Source organism: Netta rufina (assembly GCF_964035555.1).
Source record: "Netta rufina genome assembly, chromosome: 4".
Taxonomy (NCBI): domain Eukaryota; kingdom Metazoa; phylum Chordata; class Aves; order Anseriformes; family Anatidae; genus Netta; species Netta rufina.
The window spans coordinates 49,654,545-49,681,180 of record NC_140127.1 but is presented as its reverse complement, the minus strand read 5'-3'; the positions used below and the strand labels follow the sequence as shown (position 1 = coordinate 49,681,180).

Sequence of the window (26,636 nt, the reverse complement as noted above, 5' to 3'; positions counted from 1 at the left end):
TAAATACTGGAACCAACTTTCAGTCCCCTTGAAGACAGCAGGAGTTTCTTTGCTGTTGACTTTATTGGAACAGGTATTTGGCTACTGAGGTTCAAGCACTGCATAAAGGAGTGTCAAACCAAGCAAGCTAGATACCCAGTGTTACCACTGCCTCATCCTGCTTTCCATCGCTTCTCATAACCCTATTGGTACTTTCTTCTGCATTCTTTTTTTTTTTTTTTTTTTTTTTTTGCCAAATTCTAGTATGTGTGTTGAGCAGTTTTATTAACCAGTGCATGACTATTGCCAACCAAATTCGCCCAGTAAAATCAGAAACAGTTGCACTAAGCCTTCTGATATTTTAAAAATCAGACCCTCAAGAGCCCTCTCTTTTTGTGGTGGTCCAAATGCTGTCAAGTACGGCTAAAATTTTTGTGGTGATCTAAAACACTAGCAATAGCATATACATGACAGCGTGTGTAAACTAATGATTGTTACATGCTGTTATGTTGCCAAGAAATGAACTCCTTGAGAAATGTATGTGAGACCTACAGATATTCAGAAAATTGCAGGACCAAGCCCTGTCTTTTGTATTGTACCAACAACACATATTTAGGACTGTGTAATTTCAGTCCTGATGGACATGTTGTACATGAGCAGTGTTGTTATCTCTGCAAACTACGTTAAGTAAGGACCTTATTATACTGTTTTAACAGACAGATAAGCCCAGTCTCCATAAATGTTACTTATCTCTGTGTCATATACATGTATGTCACCCAGTGCTCTCTAAATTCTGAAATCTCACCTAGCTGTGCTATCACACGGTTAGCACATGGCCTGGACATACAGCATTACTTAGTTCCACTGTAATTTAACTCCCTCTATGTGAATGTTAGGCCTGAAGTTATAAACTGAAAGTTTTTAAAAACCCAAAGCTTAAGTGATTTTGGAAGAATATCTTTGCAGGGAAGAGTAACATGTCAGAAAAAAAAAAATCCCCTATGCAACCACAATTCAAGTCATTATGAAGCAGATTTTTTTTCATACACTTAAATTGGGTAAGTATATGTCAGAATGTATTTAAAGGAATGCTTTGTAAATCAACACACCCCAAAGTCATTTAGAAAGCTTTAAACAATTTTGCCCTAAATGCAATGAACACTTCCATATAAAATACTACTCTAGCTGGATTGGGTTTAACAGTTGACATCCAGATCTTATTATCTGTAAATGTTAGTCCATATAAATTCCACTAAAATCTGACTGCAATTACATTTTCAATCAGACTTAAAAACAACAAACTAACCCCCCTCACCAAAATAAAGTTCTGCATGTCAGAAGTGAGTGGTTATAGTCAAAACCACGTGGACTGTTTAATAGGAGACAGACTTATCATTGTTCGACCATACAAGATGTGATCATTGTAAAAGTTGGTTCAGGGGGGCCATCACCTTCTCTGCGTGCAGCATTGTGGTGTGCAGTGGTCACAGTTTGCCAAGTCACTCTCTTGATTGATAGAATAAAATATAACCAGACTCTGAATTTTTTGATATGTCAGAGGTCAGTCCATAGAATTCTTCAATAGCTTGAGCATCTATTTTCTGCAAGATAAATAGAATTGTTTATGTACAGTTAGGTTAAAGAAACACCAAGCATGGATTAAATGGCTGTGTAAAAACAAAAGACAAATTCAGTTATATGGTTCAGGGGAGCAATTAACAAATTCTGTTTGCAGTTCAGGCACTGAAAGGGTAACGTTCAGGGGCTAAATCCTACTGATTGCACTCATGAAGTCAATAGAAATGTTTGTTTCAGAGAAGCTAACTGAATTAAGGCTTTTTCTAATAACAGAGACTATTTTGAATGCAGTAGTGAATGCTGGCAAAAAGCATGAATGTGACCATGCGACCTCATCTTTCTGCGAGGTGACAGAAACCCTCTTCAGGACATGCACCATTCCCAATGGTCCCAAACTCCCAGTTCTTATTCCACTCCAATGAATTTAAACCTGGGAAACAAGACTGAAGACCTCAGTTTTGCCAGGTGCCAGAGTGACATAAGGGGTTTGCTTGAGAATGAATTGTTCTATGCTTAGAATCTGTAAGAACTGTGGACCAGACTCTGCTCTAATTTGCATCCAGACAATCCCAGACTGACTACAGAATTCAGACTTTCTTATAACTTCCTAGTTGCTCAGGAATTAAAATCCTACAGCAAACATAACTTTAACCAGTCCGGTTTTGCCTGGTGATATTGCCAAAGATTGCAAAATAGTTCCTGTAATGAATTAAATTGATTTTATTACATAGAGAAAACATTCTAAATTAAACTCTCAGAATCTGATATTAAAAATGTTTGATGTTGCTCTGAAATAAAACAACCCCTTTTGACATTGACAGGGTACAAACTGCACAATTAATCATCCTGTTTGCAATCCTACTTCCTAACTAAGCTGAGCTAAATGTCACATTACAACCAAGCTGAGACTTTGCAGAGTAGTAATCTATACCCAGATCTGGATCAGAATTTTAATTCCAAATTGAGAAGAGAACATAAACAAACGTTATGCTCATGGCCTTCAGCATACTGACCTCTACAATGTCATCATCAAACAAGAGCCAAAATCCATGACTTTTCACAATAGTAATATAATGCCCACGATTTGGTCCACTAAAAAGCAAAACAAATAAAAATCACAAAACCTGAAATAACTTTAGATCGTACTATTGGTTTCATTTTGTTAAGTCACATGTCTATGTTAAAGCAGACTGAATTATAAATACATGTTAAGAAGAATGTAGTAAACCCACCTGTGGTGGTACAGTAGAAATGTTCTTTTATCCCTTGTTGCAATGACTTAATCGGCTAAAAGCTAAATGTGTTGTTTTCATCTGTTCTATGACCATTTGCAAATTAACCTATAGAACACTTAATAATTTGCTCATTGCAGATTCGCTGATAGCAGGCATCAGCTAACGCAAATATTTTAAGAGATTCAGGCCAACACACACGCAAGCTGGTGCAGCAGCATGGTTTATGTCCCCCCTCCCACTCTCCCTCCATTTTGTCAGGCATGCCTCTGCCCTTGACAAATGCCTGGAACTGGAATTTTTGAGAAAAAAATGCTCGAGAAAAGCAATAGCTTGAGATAGACATGAAAGTGTCTTACCTTCCACAGTGAACAACAACAGCTACCAAGTCATACATCCGATCTAAGTTGACAGCATCACCAGATGTGTTGAAGAGACGTAACTCCAGAGGAAATACTACACGATATGACAGCTTGGTATACCTGTGCAATTGTTCCATATACTTGAATCTCTTGAGGTGTAAGGCAAGAATCATTGGCAGCTTTTTTACTCGCATCCTGTGAAACCATTAGAGTGCACATGATAAAGACCTGCCCAGTTCAAAGCCACTCTTTCCTTGATGAGTAAATGTTTGCATTAAAAAAGCACCTTATAACTAGCAGTAGCATCTAGAGTAAAACTTATAATAGTTTTAAATCTGTCTGTAGGTTCTCTGGCCCCCAGAGAGTGTGCCTTTGGGGTACAAGCAATCTAAACACAACGAATTTTAAGGAGGAGGCTTGTCAAAGCTCAGGAGGGACATAGTGAAACACTCTACTCTTTGCTTACCTTTTCTGTGCCTCTTGTTTACTGCAGCAAGTTTCACAGTAGTATTTCTGTTCACTACATAATGTCTCTGTGTTGCTGAAGTCTCTGTAAATAAATACAGTTATCAGTTCTTAAAGGTTCTTAACAATTCTGCCCCAGTACCACACTTGGGCTGTGGAACTGGAACCCTAAAAAGATACACATGAAGAAATCTTGTTTCCACTGACATCCAGTTTTCTATAGCACCTAAATCAATAATACTGGGATTTGCAAAGGGACTTGGGGTATCTGACTGCTGTGACAGCCCTGTGTTATGTGCTGAGGCCTACATACAATACAGGGGAAGGGTCAAGTGTCTCTAACTGAGATCTACATCCTCATCTCTTGCATGTCAAGGAGCTGCCTAGAGTTCAGTGTAGTTGCTTGATCCATCCAGTGTCTTTTAAAATTATTTGCAGAATGGACTATCTTCAAGTGCACTTCAGTCATTCACAAACTGATCACATTTTATGGTGTTCTTCTGTAAGACAGGCTTGAATACTCTTATGCAGAAGAAATAAATTGAATTCAGTCTTCTGTATATTCTAACCTCTGAACCATTATCCAGAATTTATGTGATTACGCTTTTTTGTTGTCTAAAAATGAAAGTGACAGCTATGATAGCAGTTTTCCTAAATACCTACCAAGTAAATATGCTTAGAAATGTTTCTGGACTGAGCTTCTGAACTGAGAGAAGCAGAGGAAGACCTGGCTTGATAATGCTGCTCAGTTCACAGGAAAGATTTGCTGTAGTCACAATGCTGATATTCTTGGGAACACCATTTTAGGTATTTAAAATACTTAACTGGAAAAAAATGGCAGTGATTTTTTTGTCACCTCAAGTGTTATATTGCAGCTGAGCAGGTGTTCTGAGAACTGTAAATACAGTCATAAACATCTATCTTCCACTTTAGACACACAGGTTTTCTCATGACTCTGAGCTTTAAATAGATATATCTGAATCACAGGATGGTTTGGGTTGGAAGGGACCTTTGGAGATCATCCACTCCAATTTCCCTGCCATGCCAGAGACACCTCTGAGCAGATCAGGTTGCCTGAAGACCTGTCCAATAAGGCCTTAAAGATTCAGATATTTCTGAAGAACAGAGCTGACCTGTTGATTGAACCTACGTTGTGGTACCTGACAGAGTTCTGAATTCCAGACAAATTCAGTCCCAGCAATAAGCTTCATTGGGCCATTGCAGCCCACATGCACAGAGGCTGAAGCCACCCTGCCTGCAAGGTTAGCCTGCTCTCACAGCAGGCAGCTCCAGGCTCCTCTTAGAAAGGCAAGGGGAGGATTCCTCACTATTATTTTTACCTGGCATCATCACCACAGAGGCAGATGGGAGAACTGAAGACTGTAAGGATTGCCAGGGCATGGGTACTAGGTTACTTCTGCAAATTCATAAAAGTGGGAACTTTCCATTTTCAAGTTTAAGTTCTTTAAGATTGATAGAGCATGAGAAATCTTACTATAACTATTTCCTTTGGGGGAAGGGAGGTATGCAGGTGAAAATTAGATGGTTTTGTTGCTGTTTACAAGCACAACTTTGGTAGTAGTGTCATCCATCAAGAATTTTCAGCATTAGATGTTTCACAGTTATAAACAGCTGATGATTGAAGTTCAGGCAGTCTAAATGCACAAGAACTACAGGCTTGAGGAACCTTTCTCTACAACTGCAGAGTTAATTTCAAGACACCTCCAACTATCTCCTGTTCCATGAATGGGCCAGTCTTCATTCTGTTTTTATGGTATTTTAACAGGAAAAAGGAATTTTTAACTACATCTGCTCAAGACATACTAATTCAACACTGACCCTATATGCTCCCACACTTCTACAAGCTCAGTGCTACAGTGCAGAAGATGCTTTCTGTTGTTTATATGAATAAATAGTATACATTTTCTGTTTTAAGAGATGACAGAATTCTTAGTGGAATAAAAAAAAAAAGCACAGGCAGTCTAGATAACAGGATCAAATGGACTTGTAAACTTTGCAACTCCTGGTGGAAATAAAAATAATGGAAATGTACTGTGTATGTTATTAAACTTTTGTTGCTTCAGGCCCAGTTGTCTACCCTGTGGAGTTAGACTATGCCAGAGGCTTGTGTTCTTTGGACCTTTTCAATCTGAATAGCTATGAAAATAACTGAAAAGAACATTCATCCATAGGGGCAAAGAAATTTGTTTTACCAAAATGCTATGTTGCACAGATTTTCTTTAACTTGCTTTTTCATTGCAGCAGCATTTAAAGCTTTAAAAGCACAGCAGAGCGGTTATCTTAAAAGGGATATAGTGAATTTTACAAGAATGGTAACTTGGTCATTCCTATTAGTGGTAACCACAAAAGCACTTACACTCTGTTTACTAATGAATAATGCAGTAGAGCAGTGAGAGGAAATCTATAGTCTCACTGAATATATGTTTTCTAAACAGAGGTAGACCTGCTTCTAGTGTGAAAGACAATTAGAAGAGATGACAGGTGATAACTCACTTCCTGTTTAATATGTAAAGAGCACCATGTACCTCCCTACCTCTACAAAAAAAAAAGAAAAGAGATTTTACTTTCATTTATTTTTAGAAGAAACAATGGATAGCTTTCAAGTAGCATGGGATATTTATTGATGGAGTCAGGCAGATGTGGTTCTGCTGTGTATAAACAACTTTTGGCTTTTTGGCTATCCATACTTTTCAGGACTGTGTAGACCTCTGCTGGAATACTGTGCCTAGTTTTTGGCAACTGCATTTTAGGAAGGGGAATTCAAGAGAGAGGTTCATCTGGAGAGAATGCAGAAGAGTAATGAAAATGAACAGAGACCTAGAGAAGATGACCTGCGAAAGAATGCTTGAATGACCTTAGGCCGTTTAATTTGAAGAAAAAAAAAAAAAAAAGATAAAAAAAATAATAAAATAAACCCACAATTCTAGGAAGAGTGATGACATTCTGTATATAAACCACTGCTGCTAAGAGGAAGAGGAGAAACCCTTTTTTAATGCCCAGAATATACAGAAGGTGTGCAATGGAGTTACTACTGACAAAAGATCTTTTGGAACAGGAGGGACAAGCATCCCTACTTGAGGGCTAAGGACTTCTACAGTATCCTACAGGAGACTGAAACTTACAAGGAATGAACTTACTGCATCTAGCACTTTAAAATGCAACAGTAGTTTCTTAGTACAGTTTTATCGACAGAGAAATCAGTGCTTTCTAACTCAGGAAGTGGTTAGTACCTCATATGCTTTCTCTTTCACTAAATCTCAGTTTGGTGTGAGATGTCAGGCAACATCTCCTAAGTGTTCCAGAAGAACTGCTAAAACTAAATGCAAGTTCAAAGTCGTTAGCCTTTGAAAGAGCTTGAAAAAGTAATTTGGGCAATTGATAATCCTTCAGATCAGCAACACACTTTATTAAACCTAAATATAGGTTTTTTTTGTATCAATGTCAAAACTCCGTATATTTTAAATCTCTCAGGATAATCACCCATGCAAACCTGAAACTTATTTTGATCTCTGAAGTATTTAATAGTTAAGCATGTACTAAAAGCAGAACTGAGACTTAGAATAAAAGACTTCTCATTGTATTTTTAGGTTGAGACACAAAACAAGAAACTTATATGGCAGAAAATTAGGCTTTGGGAATCTTTTGCCCTCTAGGGACTCTAGCACTCATTCTACAAAGCATACACTTGACTTTTAATATGCACATAAGTCCTAATCAACAAAGCACTTGACTAAAAGCTTAAAGATAAGCACACACAAATCTCTTTGAAGCCAATTCTTATTCTGCAGCAATTCTTCCAGATGACAAGGCAATAAATTATTTTCCCTGAGAGATATTTTTTTTTTCTCTTCCAAACACAGGCATTGAAAGTGAGAGTAAAACAAAATCCCTTAATGTGTATTTTGTCATTAAAAGAAACATCCAGTTTGCATTAGTTTTCTTCTGCTTAGGAAAATCTCAAAAACCAATGTTATTCTACTTTTCTATTTTGTATTTACTAGACTTGGAAAATTTAGCAAAGTCAGATAGACATATCTGTCAAAGAGATACATCGATTTACCTTAGACAGTGTGTAATTGAGGTGTTCTGTTCCACATCAACAGAAAGGTCAAGAAAATCTTCATCTTTGCTACTAACCTGTGGCAAAGAATATACATGTAAAACAGACTTAGTAAAAATCATACATCCAAATGCTGTTTATGCCTATGTGCAAGTGCTGAAGATGGAACGATTTCTTAAAATAAATTATACAAAGAATTTATTTTGATGACTTAATTTTGTCCCTAGTTCAGCATGACTGTATTCATTCTGTCAGGTTAGCAACCTGACCAACCCAGCTTTCATACCATTTTACTTCCATCTGTTCTACTTAGCCAAACCCACTGACCATGGATCAGTGGCTGCAGTTTTATGTCTATTAAAGGGAGAGCATCATCCCTTGTGTTAGCTGTAACTGCTCTGTTACATATGGTCTCTTGTTATGCAACACAGCCCAGCTCCTTATTACACTGGAGTTTTATTTATCTGTGTATAATATACTACTTTACATAATCTCACTTTATGCCCTGCATAATTATATCCACCATTAAGGCTGCAGTGAAGATACTTTCCGTGTAGGCATTCATTGAGAAGTGACATTCAACCACGTTGTTTTCTCTCTGGTCAGCATTTAAAAGCCTGTCATTATGTTTCTTGTTGACAGACCTGCATTTCCCCATTGAATATTGCTCCTGATCAATAATTTTGAACAGGCTGAATAAGAGGTTACAGGTAAAAACAGCAAAGTGTTAGTGTTTTGCAAAGTAATTATGATTTTGCCAATGTTTTGTTTAGGTGGAACAAGAGGAGAAAAAAAAAATCTGATAAAGGTTTTTTTTTCAAAACCATTAACTGAGACTATTTTGGGAATGGCAGACAAACAGATCTGGAAACATGTTGCAAGTAAAAAATCCCATTTTGGGTCATCTCAGATTTTAGAATACTAAAACTTCCTCATTATCTAAACATATACTTTTGCAGGTTAAAAAATGAATTAGGGCAGGTTATCAATAGAATTCCAAAATGTAGAGATTTTCTCTTCATCCATTAAGAGGCTTTTAAGGCCTTGAAAATCCAGAAAAGCCATAATGTCTTTTTCAGATCATAGAAACTAAGAGTGTAGCAGAATTACTGCACATGAATTTAGCCTTATTCAAAACAACCAATTCTGTTTATAAAATGCTGCCTGAACACTCCGTAGTTCTCTTCCTGTATCTGCTTTTCCTTGGAATGACCAAACCACACAAGATAGTGAGATACAAATCACGAACTTCAGTGAGGGGTTGAGTCTGTTCTTCTGACCCAGGTCACTCATGGTCAGATCAGTGCTAGTCTATGTGTGCGGAAGTTATATACTGCTCTGAGCTCATCTTTGCATAATGTCAGGGATCCTATAAACATAGTGAATGCAGTCTGTATCAGTCCTGAATCCAGAAGAACACCTTTTGCGGGATTAATTTTGATATTATCATGGATGTACAGAGGCATAAAGTACATCCAAATAAAATGAACAGCAGTTCTTCAAACAAGAATCCTCTCTGAGACAGGATTCTACCCAAAGAGCACAGGAAACCACAAAACTGGCAGCAATCAACTGCAGGATAAACACATAGCTAGAACTCAAAAGATAGAGCAACAAAACTTCGGAGAACATTGTGTCTCTGCTGCTGGAACTGAAGTTCTGACAGCCACACTGCATATCAAGGAGGTTAAATACTTGGAAAAGGCTTTGGCAAATATAGTGTTTCATTTGAATACCACAAAGAAGTTAGGGATTTTGTTGCTGATTTCAGCACGTAAAATGTTTACAGACTAATTACAGAATAATACAGACCATAACTGGAGGTATCTAGAAAATCAGGTTCAAACCGCACTCTTTGTGAGAACAAGAACTGCTGGAATCTGAATGGTTCTTCATGCACAATATATTCGTATTTTAGCAAAGGGGAACCTTTTAACCCATTTTACTGTTTTCCAAGGATTTCAAGATACAGTAAAAAAAATAAAAAAATATATAACTAACTAGAAAAGTTTACTGAGTAGTAAACAGTATTTCTGCAATCACAGGAAGCTGCGGCCAAGCACTAAGCACAAGTACTTAGCACTATTTTTTCCATAAAGCTTGGTCACTTAGAATTACAAACAGGGTATTGTGCAGTTTTGCTGTTACTCAAGGACACATCCTGACTTAGTACAGTTTCTCTTGTGTAAACACTGGATATTAATTTAGAATTAGGCCACTACTGTTTAAAGAAGCTTGTCAGTTAAAAATATAGTTCTACCCTTCCACTTAACTTGCCAGTATTACTTGAGCTTTCATAAATGAAATAGATTAAATAATTAATTTTCAATCTCTCTGTCATGTTTTCACCTAAACAACCTTGCTCCAGACTTGGTCCAACAGCCCCTTCTCTCATGTTGACTACCACTTTATCCCTCTTCCCTGTCACTGAACTAAACCTCCTGAGAAGCTGTATTTTCTTGGAGAACAGTGCTATTCTTTATAATTAAATAATATCAGAATATGTTATTTTAGACATCTGTTATGACCTGGGTAGGATTTATGTCACCTAACATGGGCTGCCTGAAGTTAGACACTTTAACCTCAGCCTGCTGTTGGAAGATTCCTCAGGGCACCTCCTTCTATCTTCAGGCAGGTAATCACAACAAAAAAACTGTGCTTTCTTTGGACACAGTCCATGGTAGCAATATTTGTCTGAGTTAAAAGCACATCATTCTTAGGCGAGATGAGTTCATTGATCAATTTAAAGCATTGCTGCAGAAACAATTGCAACAGCTCAGTGCAAGGATGGTGGCACCATGGAATGAGCACAAGCAAGCTCTACAACAGCTGTACAACAAGCAAGAGTAGATAGAATACCTGATAATGCTCAAACCTTTATCTCATGTAACAGCCTAGAGACAGATGGAGAGAACTTCCTGAAGGAGCTCTTCTGTAATCTCTATCATCACAGAAGGAGCTGAGAAAAACAGTTCATCCTTGACAGCTACCTTTTACATAGCAAAGGTTAGATAAGGCTAATTCCATCCTTTTTGGAAAGCCAGTTTCACTACTCACCCCCCAAAACAGGTTGCTACTCTCTAGCACATACTCTCTGTATACTTTCACATACCAGCCTCACTGACAAAAACTTTTTTTCTTTGTTTTTTTTTTTTTTTTTTTTTTTTTTTTTCCCTGTTTAAGTAGGAATGCATGATTGGAAACCACAGAAATTGACAGGTGACTTGCAATCAGATTTACTAACTAAAACTACTTTTTACTGGTACTTCAAACACAAGAGACTTCAAATTGACAGCATCCTTTTAAAAATATTAGGAAGATAAAAGAAAACATACGGTTTGTTAATAACAAACCCTCTGTACAGAATCACAGAATCACAGAATTTCTAGGTTGGAAGAGACCTCAAGGTCATCGAGTCCAACCTCCAACCTAACGCTAACAGCCCTCCACTAAACCATATCCCTAAGCTCTACATCTAAACGTCTTTTGAAGACTTCCAGGGATGGTGACTCCACCACTTCCCTGGGCAGCCTGTTCCAATGTCTAACAACCCTTTCAGTGAAGAAATTCTTCCTAACATCTAACCTAAAACTCCCCTGGCTCAACTTAAGCCCATTCCCCCTCGTCCTGTCACCAGGCACGTGGGAGAACAGGCCAACCCCCACCTCGCTACAGCCTCCCTTGAGGTACCTAAAAAGAGCGATAAGGTCACCCCTGAGCCTCCTCTTCTCCAGGCTGAACAAGCCCAGCTCCCTCAGCCGCTCCTCGTAGGACTTGTTCTCCAGGCCCCTCACCAGCTTCGTCGCCCTTCTCTGCACCCGCTCAAGCACCTCGATGTCCTTCTTGTAGCGAGGGGCCCAAAACTGAACACAGTACTCGAGGTGCGGCCTCACCAGAGCTGAGTACAGGGGGACGATCACCTCCCTAGCCCTGCTGGTCACGCTGTTCCTGATACAAGCCAGGATGCCGTTGGCCTTCTTGGCCACCTGAGCACACTGCTGGCTCATATTCAGCTGACTATCCACCATCACTCCCAGGTCCTTCTCTGCCTGGCAGCTCTCCAACCATTCCTCTCCCAGTCTGTAGCTCTGCTTGGGGTTATTGCGCCCCAGGTGCAGGACCCGGCACTTGGCTTTGTTGAACTTCATGCAGTTGACCTCAGCCCATCGGTGCAGCCTATCCAGATCCTCCTGCAGAGCTTTCCTACCCTCGAGCAGATCGACACACGCACCTAACTTGGTGTCATCTGCGAACTTACTGAGGGTGCACTCAATGCCCTCGTCCAGATCATCGATGAAGATATTAAAGAGGACCGGCCCCAGCACCGAGCCCTGGGGGACGCCACTAGTGACTGGCCTCCAACTGGACTTGGCTCCATTCACCAAATGGTACGTCAGTCACATTCTTAGGAATAAATTAATACAAAATCATTTAACTTTTCACTGGTTCTTGGAATAATGATGCAAATATCTTCTCCTGAAATTACAGTAATAAAGAAGTATACCGATTACCTAGCAAGGATTTTAGCTGTAGAGATAGGTATTATGACAGCAAGACTTGGCATAGGTTAGCCAAGTAACGCCTAGGAAAAAAATTTTAGAAAAGAATATACTCACTTCAAGAAGCAAAGTCTACAGGAAAATCCACAATTCTCAGATGTCTGAAAAGATTCATATATTTATACATATAAAATGTATCTATCTATTAATGGACAACAACCAAAAAAAATCTATCCCAATGCTTACGGTTTCACAGTTCAAACATCTAGTTTCGTTAGTCAGTGTTCCCTGAAAAATCTCATGCACCCAGGTGAGTTCTTGTTTATTATTCTCTTCAGCTTCATTCATGTTGCCATTTTTCAGTTTCCCATTTTGCTTTTCCTGTTTCTTCTCCTCCTGCAAAATGTCGGCGATGGTATTCAGCAAGTAATTTAAAAACTCATGTGCATCCTGCTGCATGTAGTTGTCAAAGAGATCTGTGAAACAGAGTCAAGATTTCTAAAGCTGAATATATCTGTTTCTTCAAAAAAGCAAACTAAATTCATTATTTCTTTTCAAATGCATACATTGGTCTTTGCTAAGCAGAGGACTTAGAATCATGACAAAGAAAAGCAATTTTGCAGTCACGTTGCCTTCAGTGAGGCTACTTTGAGGGAAGGCTTCATTTCTAACCTAACTTCAGCTGTCTAAAAGGTTAGGCTCATCTTTGGAGTTAGTTGTGTAGGCTTTTATTACAATCAGTGAAGAAAGCAAGATGACTCAATTCAGCCAACTCTCAGTACCTAGAAGGGTGTGAGAAATTGGATGACTACAGAGGGGACCAATGTTAATTCCTTAGACTAGATGCTTAGTATCAGGCAGCACTGACTCCCACCCATATATTCTACATCACTCAGACACTAAGGAACATCACTGAGTTTGGACAGTAAGACACGTGGCTGGGGAAAACGAAGACATTTGATGCTGACACATAACAGTAATAATAACACCATCCAACAAAGCTTATTTTTCACACACAAGTCTGATGAGCATGGACTTATCCTCATCCATACAAAATCCTTGTAGGAGGAGGAGAGAATATCTCCGTGGTGATGTAGAACAGAGTTCTCTAGTGAAGGCTTAATTTAATTTGCCCACCAAGCTGAAGAAAAAAGAATTTCTGTTCCCAAGAAATGTGTGTTTTTAATCCCCCTGCTCCTGAAAAAGCCCATGTGGATTTCCTCAAAAAATATTGCACAGAGCCTTTGGCTTTGTAGTGTCTAGTCTGGACAGATGAGCAGGTTAATGCACACCGAGGCTGGCCCTGATTCAGAAAAGCTGAAAACCCAAGATCCAGTCCCCAGAAGTGATCCCCAGCAGTGTAGGGGCACTGATCTCTAGCTGACTCAGAGCTAACTTTGTCACACTTCCAAATGCCTGCTTTGCAATGGACAGTCAGCCCATTTATAGCCTGTCACCGGTGAGCAATTTCTTCCAGGTGTTTAACTCGTATTCTATCTGAGATTCAAAGCTCCCTTGTTTCTAAGTATGCCACCCACACTGATATGAATCCAGGCCAAAATGGAACTGTGTGGCAGGCTTCCTTATTGCAAGCAATTCCCCGCATCCCTTAAGGAAGTAACACTACAAAATTAGGCATATGCTGCTGCCAACTTCATGCTCAGAAAGGGCCCGATGCATCGCAAAGTGATGTGCCCACTGCTTTTAAGAACAAGAGAAGGGGTTGACATGAAACCCTCATACACATCTGCCACCTGTCCTCCAGTGTGTTTTGGGCTTGGTGTGCCTATAGCCCTCCCGGGACATACTGCCAACTGCCCACAACGTTTCTCACTAAAATTAATAAAAAAGACCTGCAGCAGAATGCCACCCTATTGCCAGCCCTAGCTCACTGTTCGGTGTGGTCTGTCCCACCGTGTTGTGAAAGCAGCAAAAACCACATGCCTCTGGGCACTCAGGAAAGCTGGTATGGCTATTTCAAGCATATTATTACACACACAGATACTAAAATATTAATATATAAAACAAAGCACTAAAAGCAATTTACAAATCTAACCTAAGTTCTGACTAACATGACCACATAGCCCATTAATTAAATTTTCCTGATCAACCCACAGATGTCTAAAAGGATTCCAGTTTCACACTTACCATTCTCTTTTCGTAACCTCGATATGAACTTCTTTGGCGGAATAACTCCAACTTTCTTCTTCTGAGTAGCAATACTGTGGAAAAGGTCTGCCAGGCAAGTCAGGAGATTTTCCTTCTTTTTCTGTTGGGCCTTGTATGATAACACATTTTCCCGAAACGGCCGGCAAAAGTACAATGCCTGCAGCACGGAGTTACAGTAGCAGGTGTTCCCGAACTGCCATGTAAAAGTAAAAACAATCTTGAGCAGTGCACGTCACAAAAAAAAATAATTACTACATTCAACTTGAACTAGTTCCTACTTCAGCTTCTGCCTTCTGTGTCCCTGCCACATACCAGCCATTTGGCTGCTGTAGGAATGTATTTCCACACCCTCATCTGACACTGAACAGAGAAAAACAATAACAAAAAAAAAAAACAACGCTATGGTGTTCTAAATTAACTAGGATATAACATTTCTTCCACTTGCAATAAATACATTTATTGCAGTAGATTCCCTTAAACTTGTTTCCACATATTAATACGTTCTGGCTGGGGTACGTCGTGCTGCTTAGTAGCAAAATGACTAATATTTTCACTTGAAAGAATTACTATGTCTGTTTGATTTATATGGGAATAAACAAGTGATTAAATGGCTTTCTCACACATTCTCTCTTTAGTCAGATAAAAAAAGCTCCTCCTAAGAGAGTTCTTGATGCAGATCATGGTATCTAAGCTTGTACATACTTCCATCACTTCCTACCAAAAATTAAAGAGACTGTCCCACGTGTTTTATAACTGAAATAGACCTTCAGCTTTATTAAGTGTAAGTGCTAACCACTGAAAACACTCAGAGAACACTAAACTTCATACTTCCCAAGAGAAAATATCTTCAAAACATCTGAATCAATTTTGCAAACCCACTTTGCCCAAAATTGGAACATGAACAGCACTCTTTCAAAAGAAGGCAGTCCTGCCTTACAGCAGGATTGGGGAAGGGAAAAAAATAACAAATAAAAAGAAAACAAAGTTCAAACAACATCAAAACCATCGTTCTGTATATGGTTAGTTTATTGAGAACAGTACTTACATTGACCAATCCAAAGTAGTGTTCATTGATGGGAAACTGCTCTGGGCCAATGTCTTTTTCCAGAGCAGAGGCATTGGTGCCCTAAAGAGAGGAAAGAATTAATGCAGAATATTAAGACTCTAAAGTAAAGTCATGGACAGCATCAAGAAATGCATTTTTTCCTTTCACTTACGATTAGCCAAGCTGACCCTGTCTTACTAATGGCCAAGCACGACAGTCACTAGAGCCAAGAAAAATATTTGCCGTTCTAGGTAGTGGAGCTGGCCTGACCTGGACACTCTAGTGATGGCTGATTTGAACTGAAGGGGTCACCACAATAGTGGTTTCCCCCTCCTCCCTTACTTTTACTTTGTACTTGAGCAGCTGGGTGCCATTACCCTCTTGTCTCATAAAGACACTTGTTGATCTTAAGCAAATCCCTGAAAGTTATCTTGGATAAACCGGTTTTGAGATGTAAAGCAGGTTTTCTAAGCATTGCTGAGACTCCTCTGAATCCCTTCTAATTTGTCAGCAACCTTCAACAAAACTTGGGCTCCAGGACAGCACCCAGTTCTAGTAACAGCACCACAAATATTAAAAATAAGCATCATTTACGTGCCATTTTGTTCCAGCTAACATGAAGGGTGCATAAGCATCGTTATACCTCTTGGTCACTGTCTCGGTGTACCAAATTATGTTTTGCTGTACTGCTTTTTACTGTACAACAGCAAAGCTGCTTTCACAGCTACAGGTCTGTAAGTACCATCACTACTGTTGTGTCTGGTACCTGGAGCTCTGCTGTATTAAAAAGCCCATTTTTAACAAGTTTAGGTTACCAAGCAGGGCAGATTGCTGCCAGTGCCAGTGTCATCACTCCTGTCCACTCTATAAACATACAGATCCCTGTAGGACCTCAGTAAAAATGCTGTATCTGGAGAAGCATTCCCTGTGTACAATTATTCAAGATCTATCAGTTAGCCAGTTTTCAAGGTCTGATAATTGTACATGTACTGACATGAAACAGTTATTCCCTTACTGAACATGCTCTGCAGTGTGAAGCATTGATACATCATGCCTTTGTAATTTCTATTGCACAAGAACAGCACAGTTGGCTGACTTTCATAAAACCATGTAAAATGCCACTGCAAAGATGCCAACATGTAAAACATCATTATCCTTTTGCTTTTTGACAGCTGCCTCCCATACCAGCTTTTTGATGGTTTTCTCTGAGGCTGAGATCAAATTATATTTACACAGGTCCCTTCTGACTCTTTTATGCACCAAAAATGCATACACGGCATTTTTTCCTCGTGCTCTGAAATTTCTCGTGTTCCTGAGGTTTGTTCAATATAACACTGGATCAGAGAGCTAGCTCATAAATTAAAATTTTCAAAGTTACTGGTAAGCAAATTCAGTAATTGAGGTGTTTCTTCACCATCTTCTCCCCTATGTCTAATTTGTATTTCCTTACCATGCCTACCATCAACACTGCTTAGCGCTGCTCGCTATATTAGGTTATTATTTCACGTCAACCCATCAAAAGAAGGCAAAGCTTAAGGAATAAGCTGTATGTCCTCACTGGGCTCCACTAAGCCTCAGTGAGAAACTCAGAAGAAGGAAGAATCCACACAAAACAACTGTTGGCTACTTTCAGCTGAGATGACAGCGTGATAATTATGTACGGTCTGCATGAAGATCTTTTTTTTTTTTTGCACGGAGAGACAGCCTTGCCAAAGATACACAGATTCAGCACGGCATCTGACTTCCTGAGAGGGAGGAAACCGATAGACATTTGCCTATCTGATACTAACAGTGAAGCAAACAGCTGCTGATACCCTCAAAACCTTGTCTGATACAAGAAAAATCTGAATACAGTATATTAATGCAACTTCTGAAGAAAACCATCATCGTATTAATACTCATTGTAGGGCATTCAAACCAAAAGAAAGGCTTTCTTCAATGACATATTTAGTATTCAAATTAACTGTCCTAAAATAAGAATATAATGGATGGTTTTTTTTTTCAGTTTTGCAGGAAGATTTTTCCATGCTTAAAAAAAAAATCCCCTTCTAGAAATTGTGGGAAATAATTGCCTCTTAAAAGTAACCGCCTACTCTTTTATAAATTGCAGGTTAGTGTATGCTGTTAGACAAGCAGAATGCAACTGCTCTGCTAACCAGTTGCTCCTACGTTACCCATTTACTTTTCTCCAGGGCCAGGTTTCTTACTTCAGAGGACGCCAGCTGGTTTTGACAAATCTTTTCTAGCATTTAAATCATCTTGAACATATTGTGAGGAACACCAAGAATCAGGATTTACCAAACAAAATTATCACTGCAAACTAAACAAGTCCATGAGGAGCACTAACTGGACTTCATACAAAATCTATAGATTGCAAAGAAAGTTCCCAAGTACATACTGTTGAAACAACACGTGCTGTCTAACAGCTTATATCATAGAGCTTGCTCTGCAAGACCAGGCCTTGGCTCTTGCAAATATACAATGAAGCACTGTTCTGTTTCTCCCAGTGAAACAGGGAGGCTAAATTCAGTCTTTGGGTAAGTTGATAGAAATCCCACTGACTTCACCAGGAGTCATGCCTTCTTATATCAAGGGCAATTTCAGCCTGGTTTATTCTAAGGTGTCCAAAAAGATAAAATTTACAGAAAAAGAAGATCAGGGAAAGAGTTAACAAGCACAGAGACCTAATACTTCAAAGCAGGATATATTTATTGCATGGAGAAAAATAAAACTAGAGATTTTTTAATAAACTCAAACCTTGCCACTCAACATTAATTTCTATATATTACATTTTGTGCATGAAGGCTCCTCAAAAAGCAGTTGACATGATAGCATAAGGAATGGCTGGAAATTTTCCAACTAAATTATACCAGAAACTATGCACCCAAGCCAGGTTTAAACTGCAAAAAATTTTATTAGAGACGTGTTAAATGTGATACAGGAGTCAGTTTAAACTCACTGCATGAAATATAAAAAACATGTTAGACTGTTGTGGTCGGTCTAGAGCAATAATCAACCGTAACTATTTAACATGGCTTTTGAGCACGACTGTCCTTGTTCCCAGTCCCAGCAAGTCATTTTAGTCACTTTGGCTAGTGAAAACCTGCTCAAACATTTTTTTAATGCAATCCATTCTCTATGGTTTAATAAAAAATTCTGTGCTTCAGGTAGGAGAAATATCCTCCCACTGCTGAATCTACAGTAGTTTCATAAAAATGGTAAGAGTGGCAGTGCAGCCACTGGGAGAGAAACCACATAAATATGCCAATGAACCAAGATCTGCAACTGTTACATAAATTCATATCTTGGTATAGAGATAAAAGAGAGGTATAACTGCTTCTTAAATAATACACGAATGAAGGGAATGCAAGAAAGTGACTGCAGTAGCCAGAACTTATGAGAATGAGAAGTAGGTCAACATAGAAACTCCTACTACACACTCTGTGGTGTTAGTGATCCTTGATTTCTCTGCAGCTTTGTCACATAATTCAGCAGCCAGCATTTAGACCTTATGCAATGGCGAAGATGTACAGCTGGAGACATAACCAAGCATGGGTCAGTCTGGGCTAAACCAAGATCTCTACCATAGCATCATTCCAAAAACGTTCTGGCCATATGACCTATTTATTCTCCTTCTTGCTGTTTTGCTGTAGGCTTTCCTAGGGATAAGTCTAGCAGTTTTCATTTCAACTGAAATTTCTGATAATGTTGCTAAGAGTTTAACTTGTGCTTTGCATCACATGAAGCAGATTAAGTAAAAAAAAAAAACACAAACAACACTCCCATTCCTTTGCATGTCAGCATGTATACAAAATAATAGTGCAAGAGGGAAAAACAAACAAACAAAAAAACACATCAGCTTAAATCATTAAATCACGTGTAGCAAAACAAGCTAAATATGATTATTCTATGGAGGATGAGAAATGGGATAGGGCCAAAATGAAAGCTACTGCTTACCAGAAGACAGCAAATCAGACTTGACTTCGTATGGTGATAGAGCTCTAAATACAGCACTAACTTTCTAGAAATGCTGTATGTGCTTAATTAAAGGTACAGGAATGCTACAAAGAAATTAGGAGGTTTCGTTCATCACCTCTAGAAAAGCTATTAAATATTTATTCACCCAATAAACAGAAACATACGTGACCATCAAAGAAGAAAATTCAAATAAAAAAGAACAGGAAATATCTTGTTCACAAGAAAATATAAAAAACTACAAGAAAAACACATATATGTTGAACTATGAAAACAGCGATTTAACAAATATATAAAGAACAAGAGGTCAATGGAAGAAGATGGCAAAAAGGAGCTTCAGATCATACACAGCTGTGAAGTAGATATCTTTTTTCTTGGTATTTGAGCAAAGTGCTAGAAACAGAGTTGTCTCTTAAAGGGAGAAGCTACAGCCTTAAAACAAATTAGGGGTGATGTTGGGACTGATAGAAAAGAGAATAAAATTAGAAATGGCTTCAGGGCCAGGCAGCCTGAGTTTCAGCATTTTGGAAGGCACAGCATATGGGAGGGAAGGGAAAAGGAAGGGAAAGAAAAATGTGGAAGGCCTCCTGACCAACACATGGCAAGGATGGGTAACTGGAAAGAAGAAGCAACAGTAAAGAAAATCCAAACTTGTCTCCCAGAAGCAACACAAAAAGAGTAAGAGTGTGAGAGATTACACCAGGCCGTATATATGTGAGTAACTGGAAAAACCCACCTCCTTCCATATTCATAGATATTAAATGCCAAACCCAAATTTTTTTTGTATTTTTTTTTTAAGTTTAAGTAGCACAAAATAGTTTAATTGAACCAGATTCGCTGCCTTTTTCCCCCTAAAGAAATGTTTAATTGTTCCGCCAGCACAGCTATTTTGAGTTGTTGTTGCCAAGAGATAAAAGTGGAAAGAGAGGGTTCTATGAAAAAGAGAGGGGATCATAGTAAATTGTAAAAGGATATTGACTGACCTAAAAAGCATTGTACGACCATATTTTTGAAAGAAATGTGTTTTAAAACAATTTACCTAAATAAATTGCCTTTATGCATTTTTCCTTGGAGTATTCTGTTCTTTAAGACAAATAATAAGAGCATGAAAGGAGGCATCGAATTCATTTTTTGCTGGATAAACTGAACTATCTCTAATCACAGATGCTTATATTGCATCTACCATAAATAATTTCAGCTCTTCCACAGTGTTGCTACCAAGAAACAGAAAAAAATGAGGCCCAAAATCCTAAATCACTTAAACATTTTGTGATTTAACATTTAAATGATTTTAAGGCACTCAGTCTTATATACCTTAAAGAACAAATATCGGATATGCACTTCTAGTGAAATGCTCTAAGTTCAATATTTAAATCCATAAGTGATTTTTTTTTTTAAATATTGACCTTTAAAGTTTCCATAATTAGGCAACATTTACCAAACTGCAACTCAGTATGCTCTCATGAGTCTGTCTCCATATCCAGTTTGTTCTTGGATTGGGGGCATTCAGGCTTTTCCTGGAATGAGTAGCAGTAACTTTTTTTTTTTTTTTTTTTTTTCTCCATTTTCCATCTTCTGAAGATTACAAAACCTCAACATGGCCCCACAAGTGAAAAAGAGCCTGAGGTTTTCCTACAGCCTATAATTTCTTCACCAGCACTTTTGGCTGGGCCACCCAGATGACATGCGGTGCCTCAGAGCATTTTAAGGGCAAGGCACCTTCTAGACTTCATCACAGCTGCACCAGCCTCTTTGATAACCTGGAGGACAAAAGACAGAGTATCTTCATTAAATCTCAATATAACATGAATTATGAGTATTGCAGGTATGTTGGATGACAGGCTTAGAATTCAAAATGATTTTTCATACATTAGAGAAATGCTCTGGAAATGGTTGAAATTCAGCTGAGTATCAGATTCTGCACACAAGAGATGAATCACCTGAACAGAATGGGAGACAGCTAAACTAGTAGTTTTTGAAAACAAGCAAACAAACAAACAGCAGTGTCTGGAGACTATCATGTAAATGAAAAGCATCAACCACGCTGTACTATTTAAAAATAAAAATAAATATGTAGACATAACAATGAAATTTTTTACAGACGGGAGCCTTCAAAGTACTTGAAGTAACTTTCCTGTTTAACTTGTCACTGGTAAGACTTCAGACAGCACCTTGGGTCCAGGTTTGGTGCCAGGCTTCAACAAAGACAAAGATAATTGGAGAGAGTCCAAAAAAGGGCAGTAAAAATGGAGAACTTAATCCTAGAGAAAACTGAACCTGTATAAAAGTGTTGAACAGGGTTGTGTTGCACAAGACAAAAAAGATTGAGGCAGGGCATGAGAACGTTTTCAAGTACATAAAGTTTGTTAGAGAAATGCATTAGTCTGTTCTTGACCTCAAGGGTGGACAAGATGAGAAGTAGGAAGCTCCTATTATGGTAATGTAAATTCAAGTAAGACATTGGGGAAGACTTTACCCATAAGGGCATTGAAGCGTTGGGACAGACTGCCCAGAGAGGTGATGTAGTCACCATTGCTGGAAGTCTTCAGATTAGACAGACGTAGGCCAGAAATAACACGGGTATACCAAATGGAATTTCAAAGGACAGTCAGGAACTTTATTTATTGTCCCAGGACAGTTTGGGTGAATTTATTATTAGGTCATTAACAGTCAAATAACCCCAGCATACACTATCCAGTAATGGCTGCCTTCGCATCCTTTGCTTTCATTTCTATATTTTCTGTATGTCGTACTGAAATTGTGCTCTCTTGAGATTATTTCTAAAATGGCATTGCTTGAACTGCCTGTAACTAATATTTTCAGATGTAAAAACTATTTTCCTTTATCAATCCACATACATCTTCAGGTAGCTGTTTTACCATCTTGACAGTTATTATTCTGCCTTAATCTCAGTGAGAAGCAGCTTTAAAAGTCATGAAGAAATATACGCCATGAGTTGTCCAAATGAATAAATCCAGTTAAAAGTCATCAATTCTGTAATCCAAGAACACTATTATTGTATGAAGCAGAATCTATTTTAGAATATTGTCTTATTTTTTTGGTCTAAAGCATTTTCCAGATCCGTGTTAGCAGTTTGATACCTCATTCTGGCAGTGCCCCGTATTCAAACATATCCAGCAATGAATTTCTAAAAGCATGACGTTAAAACAAACAAACAACAACAACAACAAGCAGAGTTATTTCTATTTGCTTCCTGAATGTAAAGACTCTTGGGTTTTTATGGTTTTCTCTACAGCTCATTTGTAGGATAGTTAGAAACTTTTTGTTGTTGTTGTTTTTAAAAACAGAAGCTGAAAGTTGCAGGTATTCACATAATCCTGGTGCTAGAACCTGAAGAAAATCACCAATTGTTATGAAACTCATAAAGACTATGAGAAGAGCTTGCGACATGAAAGCCCAATTAATAAAGAAGAAAAGCGATGAGAGAAACTACAGCATTTTTTGTCAAACGATGCCTATAAAACAGGAGCAACTGTGAGGCATCTCAAATATTATGAAGCAGCAGAGATCTGAGTGTGTTTAAAATGTGCTATTCATCAAATTGATAGAGCACTCTGAAAGGCAGATAAGATTATTTGAAGTACTATTACAAAATTACAAAAGGGAAAATTAATATCTATTTTCAGCAGAACACTAAAAGCCATTTAGGAGAAACATGGTCCACGGGGCTTGTTAGCCATCTCTGTAAAAATGTCAGTACTTTATGAAATGGTTAGATGTTGTTCACTGCCTGTAACAGCAATGTTCCCCAGGCCACAGCTGCCACACGAGCTTAACTCAGAACTCGAGGCTGTATCAAAAGCTCATAAACAGAGAAGCATACTGCAGGGGATTTTGGTAAGCAGCAATCTTAAAATGACAGCATGCCTCTCTAGTTCTGAACCAGCATTCTGTACTTGAGCTTTCTGGGTTATCTCACAAAAACAATGCCAAAGAGGATTACAATGTAATAGGGGCTAAAAACACATCCCTAGTTTATGCCTGGAGCCTACAAGGGCTACATGGCACTGGGTGCTGATATTCCTTCTAACAGGGTTTCTTCAATGTATCTTATGCTTCTTCACATCTGCTGCACCTGTCCTACCTAAAAGCTGCTGGTTGCCTGCTGTAAGCCTCCTGCTGTGGCCAGCCCAGTGGACAGGCCCAGTGGATGAATGCTCCCAGTGTCTGCAAGGCAAAGGGGAGCATCTCGGGAGCTAGATCTCCATTTTCAGTGAGGGTGGCCACCGAGCCCACGTGTGAGTGCCACCACCAGTTCCTTCAGGCAGGCGAGCCTTCGTCCCACCTCCACCCCAGCAGAACAAATTCTAGACTTCAGGCAGTCAGTTAAATAATAAATACGTCCTAACATGCTGCCTATTTCTTAGGCCACAGATCAGTTCTTCAAGCATGTTATGCTACAGGAACAAGATCTGGAAATTAACATCTCTGTCTGGTAAACTTCAACAGATGCCTTAGATCAAACTAGCACTGCAAATATATGGTTTTATACAAACAAAAAGTTTGCTTATATAACTCTAACCTTCCAAAATCCCGTTCTTATGGAGGGTCATCGCAGCTCCTCCTATAGTCCTTTGGATTCAAGTCCACCACTGCATCTAAGTGGGCTCATCTTCAGAAGAGCCATAATGCAGTGTTGCCAAAACTTCCAACAGTTTATCTTCAAGCCCCAAGTTCCTGTAACTTGCTGAATATCTCAGCTTTTTTTTTTCCTAAAAGGACTCCATAACCCTACGGATTATGCAGAAAAGACTAAATGTGACCAGCATAACACAACACCTCTGAAAGCTAAGTGCACAGAACCCAAGGAGCAAGCAAATTTAAAGCATCATTGCTGTTGAACCAACTTCACCCTCTGTCACAGTACCAGTGCCACGAGCCAGAACTGTCTTGAACTATGAGCCCTTGTGTGCATTTTTTGCCTGAGACTCTAACTCTTCCCTTTGGTCTCCCCATTTCTCAGATGTCTCTGTTGCGGGATATGGTGGCAGTGAGGGCTGAGCAGCACACCACTAGAACAACCCCGTCAGTTTCACTCTGTTTGCTCAGGCTCTGGGAGAAGCTGACTGTATCCAAGGGCATGCCTGAAGCCTGAGAGGGAAATCATGGAGTTCCTGGTACTTTATGCCAATGCTAAAGGCTTACGACCATCTAACAGTCTCCAGCTGCCCTTCATGCGGTGCTCTTCCACATGGTCTGCAGGGCGTCCCAGCCACCATTCATCAGCCATAAAACTGGAGCCTGCCCCAGGAGGAAGGTGAGCGAGCTCAGGTTGTCTCCTCAGTACTGCAGTTTCTTAAACCTTTCTTTGCAGTATCGCTGGCCCACAGGACTGGAGGTTGTTAAGAATGAAAATTTGACATTGATATAGAAAGGGAGCGGGCTCTTGATCTGCACTCTCTCCCCCAGACCACTGCTGCTGACCCCTCTGGGGCTGTGCCCGTCGCCTTACCCTAGAGGTAGGCTCCGTTCTCCAGGGCAGGCAAATGCCACGTGTGGCATCGCCAGCACAGGGCGTGCTGGGGCACCACATGGGGGGAAGCTGGCAACTGCGTGGAGCTGCTCTTGAAGAACCTGGAAATAAGGGGGGAAAATACAGACTAAAACAGCAAGGCGTGCAGAAATCGGCTTCTCTTCTGCTTGCGTTGGTGTGCGTAGCGCTCACCCATGTCTTTGGGAAGTTTATGACAGTCTCACTGTGCTGGTGGATGTTTGACTGACAAACGTTACGCTGTCCCCCCCGCCAAAAAGTTTTGAAAATCTAAAACCAATCAGATGCTCCAAGTTTTTAAAGCAGGGACTGAAATCGGACGGAAGCTCAGTGAAGTTGTCCTGTCAGCTCTTCCTTGGGGGTGAAAGTGATGAAGTCTGAGCAAAACAAACCAGATGAGGGATGTTTCCGTGTTCCCTCCTGATTACCTAGGCTGATTTGGGGAAAGCTAAGTGCTTCCTGCAGCACCAGAAGAGCCCTGATGTCAGCTCGAAAGGCTTCCTTGATGCATCCCGACCCCACAGCCTGCTATGGGGCACCAAACCATCCTCGTTTTCTGCCTCCTCCTGCCCGCAGGAGACCACGGGGCGCCTGGCTGAGAGGATCAAAAGGGGTGACTGAGTTGTGGTGGGCTCGGAGCCGATCAGGTGGCTCCCCAGCAGCGTTATTAGGGCCGAAAGGGGGAGGGCAGGCTGCGGCTCCCCCTCCAACGCGTGTCCGGGGGGGCACCCCCGGGCCTCCCGGGACACGGCGGCTCTTGGACGGCCCCCGCAGCCCGGGCAGGTCCCGGGGCAGGTCCTGCCCGCCCCCCCCCGTCGGGTTGCGGGGGGGACACCCCCCGGTCCGGCCCCAGCGGGGCCTGCCCCCCGCCCGCCGCACTCACCATATTACAGATGGAGGCGATGTTTCTGACAGTCATCGGGCTAAAGGTTGCAGCGATCCCGCAGCGCCATCTTTACGAGGTGAAAACGGCCCCGCTCATGGTGCCAGCAGCGCACGGAGGCAGAGGGGGCGGCGGCAGCGGCAGCAGAGCTTGGGCTCCGGCAGAAAGAAAGGCGAGAGGAGGGGAGGGGATGGGCCGGCCCGGGCACCCCCAGTGCCCCCGGGGGGGGGAAGGACCTGCCTGTCCCCTGCCTGCCCCCTGCCTGCCCCCTGCTTTTCCCCCCGGGCCGGCGGCTTCAGCAGCGCGGCTCCGGCAGCCGCATCCCCGCTCCTCCCGCCTCTGCCGCGCCTCTGCGCCGAGCTCGCCCTTCCTCCTCCTCCTCCTCCTCCTCCTCGCCCGGCGCTCCATGGTCCGCTGGGAGGGGAGGGGAAGGCTCAGCGGCAGGCAGCAGCGTGGGGGAGTGAAGGCAGAGTCGGGGCACGGCCGGGGAAGTGACAGCCCCGGGACCTGCAGGCTCCAAAACTTGGTGCCTTCCCGCAGCCAGCGGGCACCGGCACAGAAGTTGTACATATACCGTGGCCATACCGTGAGGTGTGTCACTGCTGAAGTGCTTGCTCACAAGGTTACATTGCACAGCATTTATACAGCGCTGTTCTTGTCTCAGTTCCTCTCCACTCTGTCTCAGTTCCTCTCCATTCCAATAAATAGAAGCCTATGCTGTTCTCCAAGGTCTGAGTGTATTAAGAAGTATGATAGCATCAAACCTACACTCATGACAAGAGGTAAGAGGATGTTAGTTATCTAACTTGTGGCCACACAGCAAATTTGGAGACGTATGGCACTCACCTAGGACACT

At 40.5% G+C, this 26,636-nt stretch overlaps 1 protein-coding gene across 3 annotated transcripts; it reads right to left on the bottom strand.

Moving 5' to 3' along the window:
- Positions 1-1,478: 1,478 nt before the first annotated feature.
- On the bottom strand, positions 1,479-25,816 carry USP46 (ubiquitin specific peptidase 46; the record flags this gene model as incomplete). Of its 3 annotated transcripts, none has more annotated exons than XM_084285457.1 (9): positions 1,479-1,580; positions 2,571-2,649; positions 3,149-3,346; positions 3,618-3,701; positions 7,698-7,774; positions 12,443-12,672; positions 14,345-14,558; positions 15,411-15,491; positions 25,781-25,816. In XM_084285457.1, 9 exons carry the CDS (start codon positions 25,814-25,816, stop codon positions 1,479-1,481), a joined length of 1,101 nt encoding a protein of 366 aa, XP_084141583.1. The 3 variants fall into 3 exon arrangements, with proteins under 3 accessions (XP_084141583.1, XP_084141584.1, XP_084141582.1); XM_084285458.1 differs by having other exon boundaries at positions 14,345-14,522; XM_084285456.1 differs by lacking the exon at positions 25,781-25,816 and adding an exon at positions 24,859-24,939.
- Between the last annotated feature and the right edge of the window lie 820 nt (positions 25,817-26,636).